The sequence below is a fragment of the Egretta garzetta genome, unplaced genomic scaffold (genome assembly GCF_000687185.1).
Source record: "Egretta garzetta isolate BGI_Z169 unplaced genomic scaffold, ASM68718v1 scaffold313, whole genome shotgun sequence".
Taxonomy (NCBI): Eukaryota; Metazoa; Chordata; class Aves; order Pelecaniformes; family Ardeidae; genus Egretta; species Egretta garzetta.
Window position 1 is genome coordinate 1,059,448 of NW_009259063.1, and position 16,781 is coordinate 1,076,228.

Here is a 16,781-nt window from a genome sequence, read left to right on the forward strand (position 1 = left end):
TGTGTTTCTTCCCCCCCCCCCCCCCCCCCCCCCAACATAAACTAAACATGCCCTCCAAGCCTCCAGATCAACAACAAATTTTAAAGATAAATAGTCCTTTTTGAAACAATAAATCATACATGGGTGTAAAACATTATGAGTGTAAATTCATCATTGCACTTGCATACCAGGCTTGATAAAGGTCTTGCTTTATTTCTTGGTGACACAAATATCCTAAACACTTTGCTTTAATGGATACTCATGAAGTTGGTGAAAAAGCACTCTAAAGGTGTGGTTTGAGATGTAATCTCACCTGTGGTTGTAGACTGTCAATCTAATAGTTTAAAAGTCATTTTATGGAGACATGTTGGCAAAAAGGACTTCTGAACTCTGTTGTTTAATATGCTTGAAATGTATAGGAAGTGTATCATGTGGAAGCACATAGGAGAGAGCTGAAAGCAGGACTTCTTGATGCAATCTGGACTGGTGTAACCATGCTTTAATAGCATTAGCTTCTATTCTACAAAGAGATTGTCAAGCCTGAGTGCTCTAGAAAATTACCTCCACATTGGAGGGCACATTTATCAGGTGTAAGAGGAATGCAGGGCTGGAAAGGACTTTTAGAAGACACTTTGGGCCATCATCTTCTCTTGTGGCCATATCTAGTATGCGTGTGTCTGTCCTGTAATCTGGTTAATGCTGCAGCTTCTATAGACAGGCTGTTCCAATGCTCAGTTATTTTTCACTGTTCAAAGAATGTTTTTTGGTTTTCTAAGTTTTGGGATTTTTTTAATGTCTGAACTAACTTTTCTCTGTATATCAAGCCATTTATGTTCTCCGACATTGGGCAGATTCCTAGTAATGTTCTGAATAAAAGCAGCAGTTGGAATGAAGAAATTTCTAAAAAAGGGAAAAAAGAAAAGGCTTGTCCAGTAACCATCCTGGAAAACTGTTTCTACCTCTGAGTCCCTGAGATGCTCAGGAAAGTTGTTGGACCCTGAGATTCGAGAGTTGTTTTCAGGAGCACAGTGAATTTAAAACAAAAAAAGCCCCCCAAACCCTTAATGTCACAACGTAAAAAATAACTTTTAAATTTACAGGGAGAACTAGTGCTTTGAGGTAGAAAATTATATCTAGTAAACAAGAGCGACCACAGTCTACAGCTTCTAATATTATACTTTGTTGCCCATTACTTTTTTTTCTGCCTTTGGGGTGGTAATTTTCTACAGTGAATCTGACAGCCCGGTCAAAATAATTCATAAGGCCAATGGTGAAAAGTACTCTTTACTTTTTCCAGTGTAAATAATCTTTGTCAATCCTCATCTGCCCTGATTTCCTCCTCTTGTTTCTTTGCTTTGTGTTTTAATGTATATAAACTCTCCAACTTACAGGGTACTTTCTGTTCATTGTTTAAGAAGCATAACAAAAGTATAGTCTAAACATTGCTGAAGAAACTGAGCTAAATATGGAAAACCTGTGTGTTACAAGTTTTACACGAGCATTAATTTGTCCATGATACCCATCCTAGATACGGCTATTGAATAGTAACCTGGGGAAGATGGTGCCTGTCTTGTATGCCATCCCATTTCCTACCCCAGCAATGCAGCTTGCACAAAGTTTGGCTGTGCAGGAAACGCCCTTCCATTTCTTTCCAGATTGCGGAGCGCCTCAGTGAGGGAGATATTTGAAAGCAGAAGTCAACATGATTGAAGAGACATGGCATGCTGCGTGAGACCCAGTATAGCAGGGCAAGCACATAGACTGTCAGGGTTTCAAATGAGCATATTCCTTCTGCCTGCTGGGAAGTTCAGGATATAATTCTGCCAGGCCATAATGTTTACATTCTAATATTACTTTAAGGCACTGTTCCACCTTGTTACCTTAATATAGGCTTTCACATGTATCTAGTTAATGACTAGAAACTTACCATTGCTTTCCATAGAATATGGAAAAGAAGAATATAAAAGTGTGTATACTGTTTGGGGTTATATAACTAAAGATTTAATTACTAATTAATTAGTAATTAAAAAACTAATTAATCTTTAACAGGGTACTGACAGGGCTCAGAGCTTCTCTGGTGCCTTCAATGACTTCTCTTCAATGTCCTATGTTTAAAATATTTTATATTATCTACATCTAATGATACTTTATTACTGTTGAGTAGTACTGCAATGGTTCTTCAGCTTTCTTTTTGTAATAGAGGTGTCCTCATCTTGTACTTTTGAAAACTACTCCTGATTTAACTAGTTGGAAAATAAAAAGCATATACATGTCTATGTGATGGAAATGTTTTTTTAATACATTTAAAACCGCTTGAGAAAGTTTTAAGTCCTTTGTGGGGTTTGAGAATGGTGTGGAAAAGAATCCTCTGGCTTCAGCAAGGCTATTGTGTAAGTTCATTTTGATAAGCTGCATCGATTGAGTAATTATGAAACTTCAGCAGTTTTAGAACAGAATATTGTTTGGGGAATCTGTCCTCTTCACTCTGCCATGAAATTCATGTAAATACTGGTTACTGACTGTATAAACTTTTGAGAAACAAACATTGTTGGGCAGAGAATACTTATGTAAATTACAGCCCCAAAAAAAAATTTTCGGACTTTGTGAAGGAAGATATTTAACAGAGTTGGCAACTTTTGCTTTAGCTGCATTCTCCCAGCAGGTTAGTAATTCAGATGAATGGTTCTGGTCTCATATTTTTCTCTTCTGCTTTTGCCATTTAAATATCACTTCAGGAAAACATGGACTTTTTTTGTTGTTGTTGTTTTTGGTTTTTTGGTTTTTTTTGTTTTTTTTTCCTAAGTTAAATATGCTAGTTCCATTCTCTTCTAGGCAACTACCTATATATCCAAATATGCATATATGTACCTAGATTTAATTAGTGTCTCATTGCTGCTATTGTTAATGAAAGGTAGGATTCCACATTCGATTTTTTAAATTCAAAAATATGTTATAATCTCTGTGGAAAACTGCTGGACTGGCATGGCTGCAGAATGAAGTTCTCTTCTAAATGATAACTAGTTTCGCTTAGGAAACCAATGCAACATTTCACAGGCAACTCTATTAGTGCAGCCCAATTCTGATCTGATCAGCTTACCCAAGGCTTGTAGTTCACAAAAGGTATTTTCACTCTGAGGCAGTGGTCTCGGTGCAGTGCTGTTTGTTCCAGACCTGGCATTACCTCCATTGCCCTAGTGTTTTGATTTGCAATGACCTGACTTGCCTGAAAGCTAATTCAGCCACTCTAATAAGGAGGAGAAAAAGTCACCTCTGTGAGTGTATTAAAAGTACTTAAAGGTTATTTAGTGTTTGCATTACTGTGTTTTCGATGCATTTCACATGAAGAGTAAATTACAACAGTGACTGTAATTGCTTTATGCGAAGCAGGTGGAATTCCCTAGTTTCTAATGCAATACAGTCAATGTCTTAAGTTTCATTACAAAGTTGGTGTACTAAAGTTTAGGTTCTACCCCGTGCTATGGGCATCCATATAAAGAGGTACAGTAGTAAGTGTTCTGTGTGTCCAAACCCTAACTGGTTGCACAGTATCTTTTTACTTGGGCAGGTTTTGTACTAACAGTTCTGCAGTGCTCAAGTCTCTAAGCCTTGGCTGAACTTGCGGCAAAAAGTCAGAATGATCACTTAAAGCCTGTTCTGTTTCAAACAATCAGAGGGGGTGAGTCTGAATAAGAAAGTGTCTAGCCCTCCTCCCTTCTGCAGTCTGTCAAAGCTCCAGTGAGGCAGTGGTCACTTCATACTGGTTCTGCAGTGTTCAGAGAGCAGACCCTTGCGAGTGGAGCACTAGCCTTGGAGACTTACGTTGGCTCCTTGACCTCCTCCTTTGTGATTTTTTTGTTAAGTCATGTAGGGTGGGTAACATTTCATCCCAGTTCTAGTCATCTGAAAGTTATGTCTAGTTTAAACCAGTCATCCTGTTTAAATCTCTTAGGCGGGACCTAACTGCATTCTGGAATTAACTTGCGCGCTCTCTCTCTCTCTCTCCCTGTCTCTTTCTCAGTTTTGTGTCAAGGCAGTAAGAAGAAGAGCAAGGTACTTCCAGAATCAGCTTTAGGTGAGACAGGTAAATTTTAGGTGGCTAAAATTAGGTAAAGTGAATTCCACTGGTAGTTATTTTTAGTCTCTGTTCACACATGTAAATGAGGAGAAGACCATATATGAAGGAGAACTATGTTGGTCAATGCATATGTGGCATTGCATTAAGTATGCATAAAGCAAGGGTGACTATTGCTATGAATATTTGTTAGGGTATTTGATCTCCTGTAATTGCCATGCAGAAACTGTTGGGCTTTGCTAAGGATTCCTTTGAGCTGTTTTCCTCCCTATCTCAGGTTGCTCAGGAGTCGTATTGATTTGTTAGTTCTTCCTCTTAACGTTGAATGTCAGTGTGTCTGCAGGTTATATGCAGTTGTGGACTCGCAGGATTGTAAGTGCCTTTTAAAAATTAATAAATTAATTTAAATTAAGTGCCAATTCTAAAATTTGGGGATGACATTTGGAATCGAATGAAGGTTTTTTACTTTCATGACCCTAATTCCTTCCCCTTTATTTTCTTTTACCACTAGCAACAGGCCCAGACTCTGGCTGAAGACTGAAAAATAAATGAAACTGGTTTCCATAAATAATTTGACATTTTATTTGCTGTTTAGTCACTTTTTTTTTTGGTCCCCAAATACTTATGATATATAAGGCTGAAATCATAGTATGTAGGGGAAAACAGGCAAATAATCCCAACAGTATAAACTTAAATTCATAAATCTGGGACCTGCAACCAGCCTGCTGTACAAGAAAACAGATGCCATGCAATAAATTAATACTAAGCTGAATAATAAACAAGATGTATTGTTAAAGGCCTTTAATGCAAAGAAAGTGATTTCAGACTTTCATATGCTTGTTTTCTGTCTTTGTTTAAATGAGGCCCTTGCATGTGTTTTCTTTATTGTTCTCTTTTGCACACATTTGAGCTTTGTTGGGTTGAGAACTCAGTCTCTGGTTGGGCAGTGGTGATTAACTTACACTAAATAGGCAGCAGTAATGTGATTTGAGAATGAAAAGGATTCATTTCTTTTAAATGAGGGGAAAAACCCCAAGATTGAAGGAAATAGTTTACATAATCTGTGAACTAGTTAAGGAGCTGAATATTTATGCAGGTTGAAATTGAAGCTTAGTTGCCCTCTAGGGGTTTTACATTAATACAGCATATGCTAGCTTTTGGGTGGGTTTTTTTCTTTCAGAATAAAGGTGAGAGAAGTCTTTGGAAAAACTTACATACTGACAAATCTGTGGTGGTAGAGGCATGTGTACATCTGCATTCAGTGAGTAAAGCTTATTTAGTTCAGAACCCAGAAAATGGAGGAAAGATTTTTAGCCAGATTATGTTCTTGTCATTTCAGTCTATTAATGGAAAAGGTACTCACGGTCATCCAGTCATAGCACTGAGAGGTCGCAACCAGGAATGGTTCTTTCATAGAAGTTGGGATACACCCGAAAGAGCTTTCAGTCCTAAGTAGATGTGGAAGACAGGGATGCAGTGGTGCTGCTGAGAAGGCCACGGTAGTGGCAGCGTAAGACCCTCCGTCAGTTTCTGCTTGTGTCCTGGCCACTGATTGCCGCTTTGAATTCTTGGTGTCCTCAGGTGCCACTGGCTAATGTGCAGGGTATTCTGTCACATCTTCCCTTACAGGAGCCCGAGCCCTGTTCATGGATGCTGTGACTGAACTTGTTAGAAATGGACTTTGTCTCTGTGTTTAGAAAACAGTTGACAGAAACTGAGTAGTTCTTGTTTGTTTGGGTAGCATATGATACTTCCTTAGAAGTATTCTCATGCCTTGGGGAAAAAGCGTGACTAAAATGGCTTCTAAACTAAAGCCACATATATATTTCTCCTCATCTAAACTTTTAATGTCTCTTTTGTCGATGGTTTTGTAGCTGATGCATCGCTAATATTTGAAGAATTGTTAAATAAATTCTTTCAAGTGCAGTTGTTTTTCTAAATATGGAAACCACATTTATGCGATTATTTTTGCATTTCTTTCATAACAGTGTTGAGACTGTATTACTCTCAAATCTTTTTGCATCAGAAACAGGATACTTGGAGCAAGCAGAACAGATGCAGTTAAACAAGCACCTCCTGCCAAACTTGAGTACATGCATACAGCTTGAGGAGCACAGTGTAGTTGACTCACAAGCACCTCCTGCCAAACTTGAGTACATGCGTGCATACAGCTTGAGGAGCACAGTGTAGTTGACTGTCAGAAGTTAAAGCACTGTCCCCGAGGCTTCATTGTACCAAACTAACTTTGGATTAGTGCCAGTGAAGTCTAGGGTGTTACACAGGTTTTTATGCCATTTGTCCATTAAGCCTTGCACTGAAGAACAGTTCCTCTTTTTCAAGGGACTTTCATGGCTGACAAAAGAGTTCCTGGTGTGTTTTGTTTTGCTTTGTGAATTTGTCAAAGGCTTGCTTAGAAGTCCTCTGTCTACAAGTGTTTAATTTTACTGTCTTCAAAATTACAACCTTTGCTGTGGAGAAATGGCCACATATCTTAATTTCTCAGTATAATCAGGTTTATTAATAGAACCCCTTATGCACGTAGCGTTCTTTGGGACAGTACTGTGTGTTTCTGGTGGCCAGTAGTGTCACAGGAGCATCTGCTTGGTTGTATCTGCTGAGTGCTTGGGTGTGACATCACGGCTTCAGCCTGGTGCTTCCTTGTCAAAATAAATGACTTGATCAGCAGGGCTCTTATGTCATCTATTCTCCCTTCTCCTGCTCTCTGATGCTTGATGTCTGTACCCAATCTGCCTGGGCAGTAAATGCTTCCTGGAAGCTATGCGTCGGACCAAAAGACATGGTAGGTTAGAGGGGAGGGTGTGTTGGTTGTTTTTAGGATTTTTTTCCTTCCTTCTGTGGTAAGTTTCCCTCCGTGAGCAGAAGCACCTGAGCTGATTGCTCTCTTTATGCAAGCTTTTGGTCCAGAACAGAACTGCTCTGTAAGTGTGGTTGTAGTAATCTGCTGGTCTTGCATCGTTCTGAACAGCGCTGGCCTCATCTGCTGAGTTTAATGGCTCTGAAGAGTTTGAAGAAAGCACGTATTACTGGCTCAGGGTGGGGGATGTGTGGAATGGTGGAGTTCCTGATCAAGGGAAGCATCATAATCGCCCTGTTCCTGCAGGGCAGCGCGCAGTGCTCGTGAAGAGTTTTCCAAATACTGACTTGTAGTGCTTTGTCATTTAAAAAAGCTTTTGTGTAACAGCTTCAAAGATACAGGAAGAGTTTGGTGGCTGGATTATTTGCTGTCTGGTATTCAGGCCTTTTTAGTTACCTGGTTATCGTGGTCATTTATTCAAAACAAGTACTGATTTACAGAAGATGGCAGATAAATGTTACACACTTACTGATGAATTTCCAGATCTCGCTAAGTGTTGGTAGTTTGCTTTCTTGTCACTTTGTTAAAACCCATCTCTTCAAAAGCACAAAATGAATAGGGAAGTCTGAAATTCTAACTGCCTACATAGTCAATGATGTACTTTCTTTTTCAAAAGTAATTATACATATTTTATCACACCATGGCCACCATTGCAAAGTGTCAAGTTACTGTTCAGTATACAGTTCAGAATATAGACACAGCACAATTTATTTTTTTTCTGAAAAATTGTGCTTCTGGTTCTGTCATCCTTACAAACACTGAGTAGTACCTCATTCAAAAAATTCTTTCCACACCTCCATGCTGGCTAGTAATTTTTTCAAAAAGAGAGAGTCTAAACATGTACTGGAAACCAAGGTAGGTACGTGGCAGCCTGTTCTGGAGATGTTCGAATGATGGTTGTGAAGGAATATAGGATGAATCATGACCTGTAAGGTAAAGTCACTTCCTCTTTTAAAAGAGCATAAGTGTATTATTCTTAAATATTGTATCCTTGTTGGAATGCCCAGAAGGCCTGAAATTTTGACCCTATTCTGTATGCTCCATCCTACTCCCACTCTCCAGCTGGAACCCTGAAATCAGTTTCACTTTTGCTTAGAGGATATTTTGTTTCATTCAGAGGAGGGAGGAAAAAAAATAACAGTAACAATCACAACCTTCAGTATTGGAAAATCATACTTTTGGAAGTACAGTAAATTGAATGGGGAGGGGGGGAAATATCCCTGAAGCAACATGCTGTAAATCAGAGCTGGTGTCATGGTGGAATAGCTGTGTAATTGCTTCTTCAGGAGTTACATAAATGACCTGCTCTATCTCCACCGTGTGGTACAAGGACATTACTGCTATTTCTGCCACTCAGTGAATCTCTGTCTTTTATAAATAGATTTTTTTTTTTTTTTTTTAACTTTGGAGTTCAGCTAAAGAGTCAGTCACTATGGGATAGAGGGAGGGGGATGTTGTTTCTTCTAATCATCTGTTATGCTAACTTCTCAGCTGTCCCTGAGTGGCTCAGCAGCTCCCGAAGGAGGTAGGAGGATAAGCAGCAGCGAGGCTACTCTGCGCAGCTCAAGTTGGATGCACTTGTTTATATAGAAGGAGGCAGTGACAGACAGTAGCCATGGGGGAACTTGCATTTGTTCCAGTTCTGCCTCTTCCAGCGCCTGCTATGGTAATGCTTGATGTCAGGGATACTTACTGCAGGGTGGGAGGAAAATTAGATCAAGTCAGTCTTAAAGGAAGCAGTTGTTTAAAAACAGTGCAGTTTAACCAGGTGGCTGTGCTCGTCGGGTGTGCTTTACCTGGAAACTTATTATAGAAGGCAGTGCTTGTACTTGACAAGAACATTCCTAAAGCAAGTATCTTTAGTAGACAAATCATGATTTACCCAAGTAAACTGTTTAACAGCAGCGTGTTTACTTTGCTTAAAAGGATTTTTTTTTTTTTAATAATTTCAATGGGACGAAAAGGAGGTCTGCTTTTGTTGACAGATCTGCCTGAATAGCCCAGCAGATTGTCATCTTTGAGCACTTAAATCTGCCTTGCCTGACAAAATACAGTTGCTACAAAGCCTTATACATAATAGTTGTGCCCTTGCTATTTCTCCCCTGTCTTCTGAGGACATAACCCTCTTCTTTGTACTGCTGTGCGCTGTGGGTGTCTTGCTTAGTCAGGGGCAGGAGAACTTTTCTCTTAGCTCTTAAAGAGCTGGGTTGCTGGAACTTCGTAAATGTGACAGGGTACTATGTTTCTGTGTGTTTGGGGTAAAATACACACAGACGTGTATGTATAGATAGTGCGTATACACATGCATACAAAAAATGCTGACAAATCTGGAAGTCCAGGGTGGGAGATCAGATCAGGTCAAGCTTGTGACCACTACACTAAAGCTAACTAGAAGATATTTCTCTGCATCATCTGTGCCAAAGCTCCATTTGCTATTGAAGTCCAAGTATTATTGAAATTCTAGGGACTAAAGGCGTATTACTGATAAATTGTGTCTACCACAGCATTTTGTCAGCATTCAGCAATAGTCAGGAAAGTACTATCTGACATTTTAAGGTGTGGGGTTTTCTTAAATCTTGTTTTCTGGCTCTGTGATTACTCAGGAAGACATTTTCCCTAGTCAAGTTTAATGTGTGCATTCAGAATCCTTACCAAACTGAAAACTAATCTTTCTGCCCCTTACATTCCAAAAGTAATTTTAATCCGATCTCATGTGATTAGCACTGATACAGAAAGGTAGGATGAGGAGAGCTGACCTGTCCTTGTCCAAGCGGCAGAACTAAGAACTGCTGAAGATACTGTGAGATTGCATATGTATATTTTTTTCAGAATTCTGTTTTTTAATTAATTACTTTAATCTGGTGTGGTTTTGTTATCTGTTTTAAGTATTTGTCTGGTTTTTGTTAGTTGTACTGATTGGATTGGCGTGAATTACTGTATTCAGCTGTGATCCTCAGTCTTTTTTTTTTTAAATGAAACAATTTTTCTTATACTTGCTGGGTTTCAGTTTCATTTACTGTCTCTTACTGCTCATTATGAAATTAGGAAGAAAAGGTCCAACAATCTGCTGTGGACAAGTGTGGGTTAACTGGGACAGCCGGAAGTACTTCACTGCTGTTGCTCGGGGCTGTGCCTTGCTTCTGGGTTTATGGATATAGCTCTGACAAACATCTGCAATTCTCTGTCCAAATGGGAGCAAATTTTGGACTGCAGGCCATGTATAGTGAGTCTGGTGAGAGCGGTTCCCTCGGTGTGAGGCTCTGCATCGTATGGAAATGGGACTGTGTCTTCATCGTTCATGGCTTTCTTGGATTTACTTGTCATTCCTTGATGCTAGTTTCTTAAAATCCCCTTCTTTTCCAGAAATTCTTTCTTTAAGGATTGTTGGGCTTGAAAACAACAGGAACCCTGTTAATGTTTCTGTAATAAAAAGTAGATCAACAGCTGAGCAATGACTTCTGTTTTGAATTATGTTGGAGAATCTCTCCATGCCTTACATGTGTTTTCGGAATTGGTGTGGTATTGTGGTTTCAGAAAAACCCCCAACAAACAACACAAACGAAAAAACAATATTTTTTTTTTATAACTTTTGAAACAAAGTTTAAATAAGCCATTGATTTCCTATATTCATTTGAAAAGCCCCTTCTAAGCCTTAATTTCAGAAAAGAAATGCTCTTGCCAGGTGTGAGCAGTTGTCCAAAACCAGAAACTTGTAATACCTATACATTTAAGAGATGAAAACTTTTAAGATTGTTGCTTCTAAGTGAAGGTAGATGGCATTTACAGAGCAAATGACTGGGTTGTTCTGAACTGAAAAAAAACCCCAGCAAAACACAACCCCCCAATATTTCTGATCTGCGTAGAGTGCCTTTCCTCCCTACTGCTTTGGCCTCCTATTCTACATCCAGCCAAGGGATACTTTGAGGCCAATTAATTTTTGCAGCAGGGTTTTGAAAACTTGCTAATGAAAAGGGCATCCATGGTATGACACAAATAACCACAATTGCAGTAGCTAGGGTTTAAGCAAGCCGGGCCAGGTAGATGTTGAAGGAAACCAGGCTAGCACAGGCCTTTTTGGTGTTGGGGTGGTTTTTTCTTCTTTCTTCTTCCTCTTCTCCTGGAGGCTTGTCAGTTTAGACCCACTGTGCAAGTGATCGTACAGGTTTTGAAAGGCATGTGAGAACTTTATGCCTCAAGGTATAAGCCAAGCTTACAGTTGAGAGGGATTAGGGAGAAGCTTCACTTGAGAAAATGTTTTCCCGTAATGTAGACTTTCTGGCACATTTTTTCTGAAGCAGCTTCTGAGAAAGATGGTATAAGGGACAAACGGGCCCTTTCTCTCTGGTTCAGTATGCCACTTTCTCATGTCTAATTGTGTAAATGTTCCCTAAAGCCAAGTCTTCAAATCTGTTTCTAGGATATTGATAACATGTATTCTTTACCCCAAGGCAAGTGTTTAGAGAAACAGTTTCTAGTTTTTGGGGAGACATTCTATCACAGTTGTGCTATCTGCCTTCCTGATGATCCTCTCCTGCTGTACGTTCGTTTACCTCTTCATCACGAGACAAGTGACTTTTCAGCATTTCATACTGGAATGCAAGGAATACTATAGTCTACTGGAGGATCCACTGTTTGCGTTGTATACTTTAAGGCAAAGCTGGTTTTCCACGCTGACAGAGCCCTGGAAAAAGATTGCGCAGGAGAAGAGATCTTGAACACAGTGACTGTCCATTCCCTAAAGTTCCTGGATTCCTGGAATCATTTCTCTGCCCCAGTCCTGCATTGTGCTACCATGTATTGAACATCTGCCCCAGGACAGATGCCCCCAGCAGTATGTTGGAGCTACAAAAGCTGAAATGGAGCAGCTTTTTGCGGGGGCGGAGATGGGCAGGAAAATGGAAAGTATGTGATTATTTTCATGTTGTAGCAAATGAATATTAGTGGAGACAAAGTATTTGATCTGATAACAGAGGTTCACTTGAAAGAATCAAGGTTATTTTATGTCAATTTTCTCCTTGCCCTATATAAGATGCATTTAATTATTTCATGCTATCTCCCTCTATTCAAATTAATCTGTCTTATATATATTGTTGCTCAAATTAGAATAATTCTTTAATCAGCTGTGTTATGCATGCCATAGTAGACTAGAATAGGAAAGCTACTCCTGGCATACTGACGATGCATCTATTTTATTTGTTATTGTAATTTAAAAGTAAAATCAGAAATATTGATTTCTACTTGACTGGAGAGATGATTTAGTTTGAATATCAGACTGATCTTAATCAGGTGAGAATTAATTGAGTTGGAGGTATTAGATATTCAGTGATGTTAACTGAACCATGATCAATCTACAGAGAAGCTTTCTTTTGTACTGTGTTGGAAATATCAAATAGCTTGTACTCCACAATGTAAAACAATCTTTTCATGTTCATCCTACTACTTCCTCTGGCTCATTAAATGCACCAGTAATCTGTTCTGTGCATACTGAGTAATCTTCAAAATAACAAGCTAATAAATCACAATTTAATACAAAATTAAAAGCATAACAACTTTGCCATACAATGTTGCTGATAATGTTTTGTATAATTTTAATGTTTTTGTGCACATTTTACAAACATAGATTTTAAAATCTTGTCCTTATGTACATTTTAAAGGGAACTGTTTCCTCCTCCTCCTCCTACAGTTGCCCCCCAGATTCGCCTTGTTACTTGGGCATCTTTTCTCCACCCAGTGGTAGAGCTCAAGGAATGACCCAAACGTTCAACAAAACTATTTCCTTTTTGTGTCAAGAAAAAACCTATGCCAGGAATAAAACATAAGCCTGGTCTGGATCATGATACAGGCTTTTTTTTTTTTTTAATTTTTTTTTTTATTTTAAGAGTGTGATAGCAGTATCATAAGTGTTGAGAAAATATAAATGGTGAGATAACACCTCTGTAGGACTTTCTCTTAAGTAGTAAAATTGTAAACTCTTTAAATAAACTAGAGCCAGACCCAAGAGGATCAATTTATCTTGATAATGGGGAAGATTTCATTTATTTTGTGTACAAGAACATCTGCAAAGTTAAGATACATAATTATGATTGATAAAACTACAGTTCTAATTTGAGTTGCACAACACTTCGCAGTATGAGTCAATAGGAAAGTACCAAGTGTTGTTATAACCTGAATCTGCAAAAAATGAACTTTCAGAAATAGCCTTCATGCTACATACAGTTCATACACTGAAAATAATAATGATGATCCCTTGGCATTGTTATATCGACACAGGTTCCATGCAGCAGGTTGTCGGGAGATAAGTGCCAAACACTTTTTGTTCTTCTCTTGCTTTGCCCATGGAAAGACTTTCACGTCAGCTGAAAGAAATAATTAAATATCTAACATTTTTAAATATTTCAAGTAAAAAAAACCCCAACCTTTTAAAACCCCCTACAAATATAATCTGCTTACTGGTTATTCCCTTTTATTAAATTATAAAAAATTAAAAACTTTCTGATTATTTTTAATGCTTGGGGCAGCGTGTTACAGTTTTTTCCATAAAGTCTTTCCTTTATATGTAATGTAACTGAAACTTCTGTGGGTCACCACACAGATTCTGCCATTTCATTTTGAGTGCAGCCCAGTGAAGAGACCAGCCTACCTTTAGTTGGGGGAGGAGGGATGTTTTAGGCTGCATAAAGAACAGTCGCATCTTAAATACAGTGTTTTGGCTTTCTTGTCCGCTGTTTGTAGGTCCGCAGACACTGAGATTAAGAGTGTTAAATTTAACCTTCTCTGGTTTAATGGTGTGGAAGAAAATCATCCTCTTTATGCAGCAGAGCTGTGGCTCTGTGTTGTGCCAGATCTTGGTTTGTCCCTTTGAGTCAAAATCCTACAAGTTTTTACTTTTATCATAGGGGAGCAAATATTTCTTTAACCTATGAGTATGTTCCAAGATAAAAATGGGCAGTACCCTGGCTTTTTATTTCCTTTTTTTTTTTTTTTTTTAGTTAAGAATTATATGTACCAGGACATCTGTTGGTGGACCCCCACCAGCTTTGCCATCACTACCTTTCTGGTGATGCATCTGATCTTTTAAAATTTGAAAATCAAGACTTTAATGTGCCAATTATTGCATATGCCTCTCTGACTGCTTGGCTAGACAGGGAAATCATTTACCCAGTCCTTATGCTGAGATAAGCGAACTGTAACCCTGTTTCACTTTGGTTTCCATCCGTATTATCTTGTATTAAAGTTATAAAACAGAGTTGGGGGGAAAAGCTATTAAAAATACTAAAGAAAAACATTCTTAGATACTGTTTGTCAGCAAAGATTTACGTGGACTGTAAAGATCTTTGTAAACAAAGTTCTTTACTATGTCAGCCTTCTAGCTAATTATCAAAGAAACCTTAATAGAAACAGTGCTCTGTAACTTAAAGCAGTTTTTAATCAACTGTCAAGTCTATTAAATAATAGTCTGTCATTCAAATAAGGTTGGTCAGCTTTTGTTCAGTTGAAAGCAGACCTTCGTCGTGGCAAAGATACCATTTGGCCTTAACCCTCAGTTGATTTAGAGATGGTGCTAAACTGTAAGCTTGCTTTAGCAGTTAAAATCTCTCTAGGTGGCTCTAATGGCCAAAAAGTAACGAGACTTAAAATTCTCAGAACTGTGCCCCAAACTTACTTTGGATTTGCCTTGCAACAGAAGCACGAAGCTTTCTTCGTGAGAGAGAGGAAGATGACGAAATCTGGCCTTGAACTGATGAACTGTTCAGTGAACTGTATCCTCAAGAAGAGTTCTTTGCTCAGTGTGCGTCCCCTCGGACGCAGCCTGTGGCATGGAGAAGAGCCCGTGGGGCTAACCTATTTCGGATATGATGTCATGAACCATAACTGCTGCAGGTGAAAGAGGGGTCCCTAGCCAGTTTCCGTGGTAACTGATAGGCACCTGCAGCTCTTTGACGCAGTGCTGGATCTGTCCTGCTCTGTGCATAGAGCATTCAGTGATGGACATACGTAGCTGTCCTGGCAAAGCCTCATCAGGGTTCATTTTGTGGAGGGCAAGCTTTTTTTCCTTTTCCAACAGGGCATTTTCACTCTTGTTGTATTGAGCTCCATCCCTCATTTTATTTAGCCTGTATTTATGAATATTGGGGATAATCTTTATTGTTTGTTTGAAACATTTCTTTCTGTTTTGTTACAATCTACACTGAATTTGCAGACTCCCCAAATTTGCATTTAGTTTCGCTGCTGCTTGAGGTTCTGTTTTGGTAGCTTGCCGCTTGCAAGGAGAAAGAAAACAATATATGAGCTTCTAAGGTCATGGAAAGCCCTTCGCTAAAGTCGTGAAGATTGGGTGATGCGCAAGATTTCTAAAAGACCAATTCTGCTTTGAAAGAGCAATTGTTCTTTGTATCGTGTGCGGTATCAGGAAGCAGGTTCCTTTGAGTGTGAGACTGGGTTCCCTAGCGTTCTGATTGCCGCTTGTAGCTGTTAAAGTGTTAAAACTACAATGGGTTTGTAATCAGATCCTGTGCATCCGCTCCTTTTGTGGTATCTTGCTACGCACCCTGAAGCTTTGGTCTACAATGCAGATACTGCTTGGGTGAGGAATGAGTAGTGATTGTCAAGATTACAGAGATGGGATTAATTCTTGGTTTGAGATTATATCTGAAACTATTGTGCACCATATGAGAGATCATTCTCCAAACCAGTAGTTTTAACACTCTTTGTGCTGCTCAACATTGAGATGTTTTGTTTCACAAAAGAGTTGTGAGCAAGACAGAGCACAATAAAACAACATTCTCCAGACTCCCCTAAGGTTTCTGGTAAATATTTGTAACTAAACCTGTCTTGCACACTCCTTAGGTGACTGCCAAAGGGATTTTGAAGTGCTGGAAGTAAGAGGAGAGAGGGATAGTCAATTTTGATTGCTCATATGCGGGTGCCCAGTATGCTCTAACCTGCTCCTTTTTCCCCCCCTCTGTTGTTAAGCATCAGCAACACCAAAGCTAGATAGCTGGAAGCATTTTTATCACTTTGCAACAGTGCCTGGCTGTGTACCACAAGCGGGGCCTTCTGAAGCCAGGGAATGCTTGCAATTGCAGTTCAGGTTTTGTTCACTGGGACATCACGCCTTGAACCAATCAAGACTGGTGAACTAACAAGTGAGAGGGACCTCCTGTTGTCTGCAGTGGTTTTTTTACTTCACAGTTTCCAGAAGGAATGATTGCTACAAAAAAAAAAAAAAAAAAAAAAAAACAACCAAAAAAAAAAAACCCCAACCAAACAAAAAAAACCCCCTCCAAACCAGAACAGCACTTAAAGAAGTGCCTGTAGAGAGTAGAAATCAAACTAGGCAATAGACAAACCATAAGCTTTCACAGGCTTCTGATGTTTTTCCCAGAAAAAAACACAGCACGTTTCTAGAAACGTGATAATAGGTATGATTTTTGTGGGATGCTGATGTAGGGATGTTCAATATAAACAGTCCCAGAAACAAGAGAAGAAACATCAGATTCACCTTTAAAAGCTAAAGAAACGTTTTGATAATCTAATAGCACACTTCTTGTATTGTTCTGAGCTTGCACTGCTTTGTAAGCCTCCGCTATTCAGAAATATCCTCTAAGTTGTGCTTGTGTATTTGGCTAATTTTATGTCTAAACTAAAACACACACCAAACAAGATCTTAGAAACTGAGTATGGTTGTTAATAGATACCTTTGAGCACAGGTTAGTGTCTTCCCAACCAGTAATTAACTAGCTAATTTAAACCCATTTTTTGCATACTTTCATCTGGTACATTTTCAAGGCGGCGTATGGCAATGTTACCAGTGTATAACGTGAGGTGCTGTGCAGAAGCACGTTTTAAGTGTTC

The 16,781-nt window shown here is 39.0% G+C and overlaps 1 protein-coding gene across 6 annotated transcripts in view; it reads left to right on the forward strand.

Annotated features, from left to right (window-relative positions):
* CMC1 (C-X9-C motif containing 1) overlaps nucleotides 1–16,781 on the forward strand; it is a 59,289-nt gene that overhangs the window by 24,460 nt on the left and 18,048 nt on the right. Inside the window, exon 1 of one of the 6 annotated variants that reach the window (XM_035890709.1) lies at nucleotides 5,247–5,312. The exons of the other annotated variants lie outside the window; for them this stretch is intronic. Within the exon in view, the coding sequence (XP_035746602.1) occupies nucleotides 5,294–5,312 (19 nt within the window). The 5' untranslated portion in view covers nucleotides 5,247–5,293. Of the gene's footprint in view, nucleotides 1–5,246; nucleotides 5,313–16,781 lie in introns of those variants that run through there. 6 annotated transcript variants of the gene reach the window in all.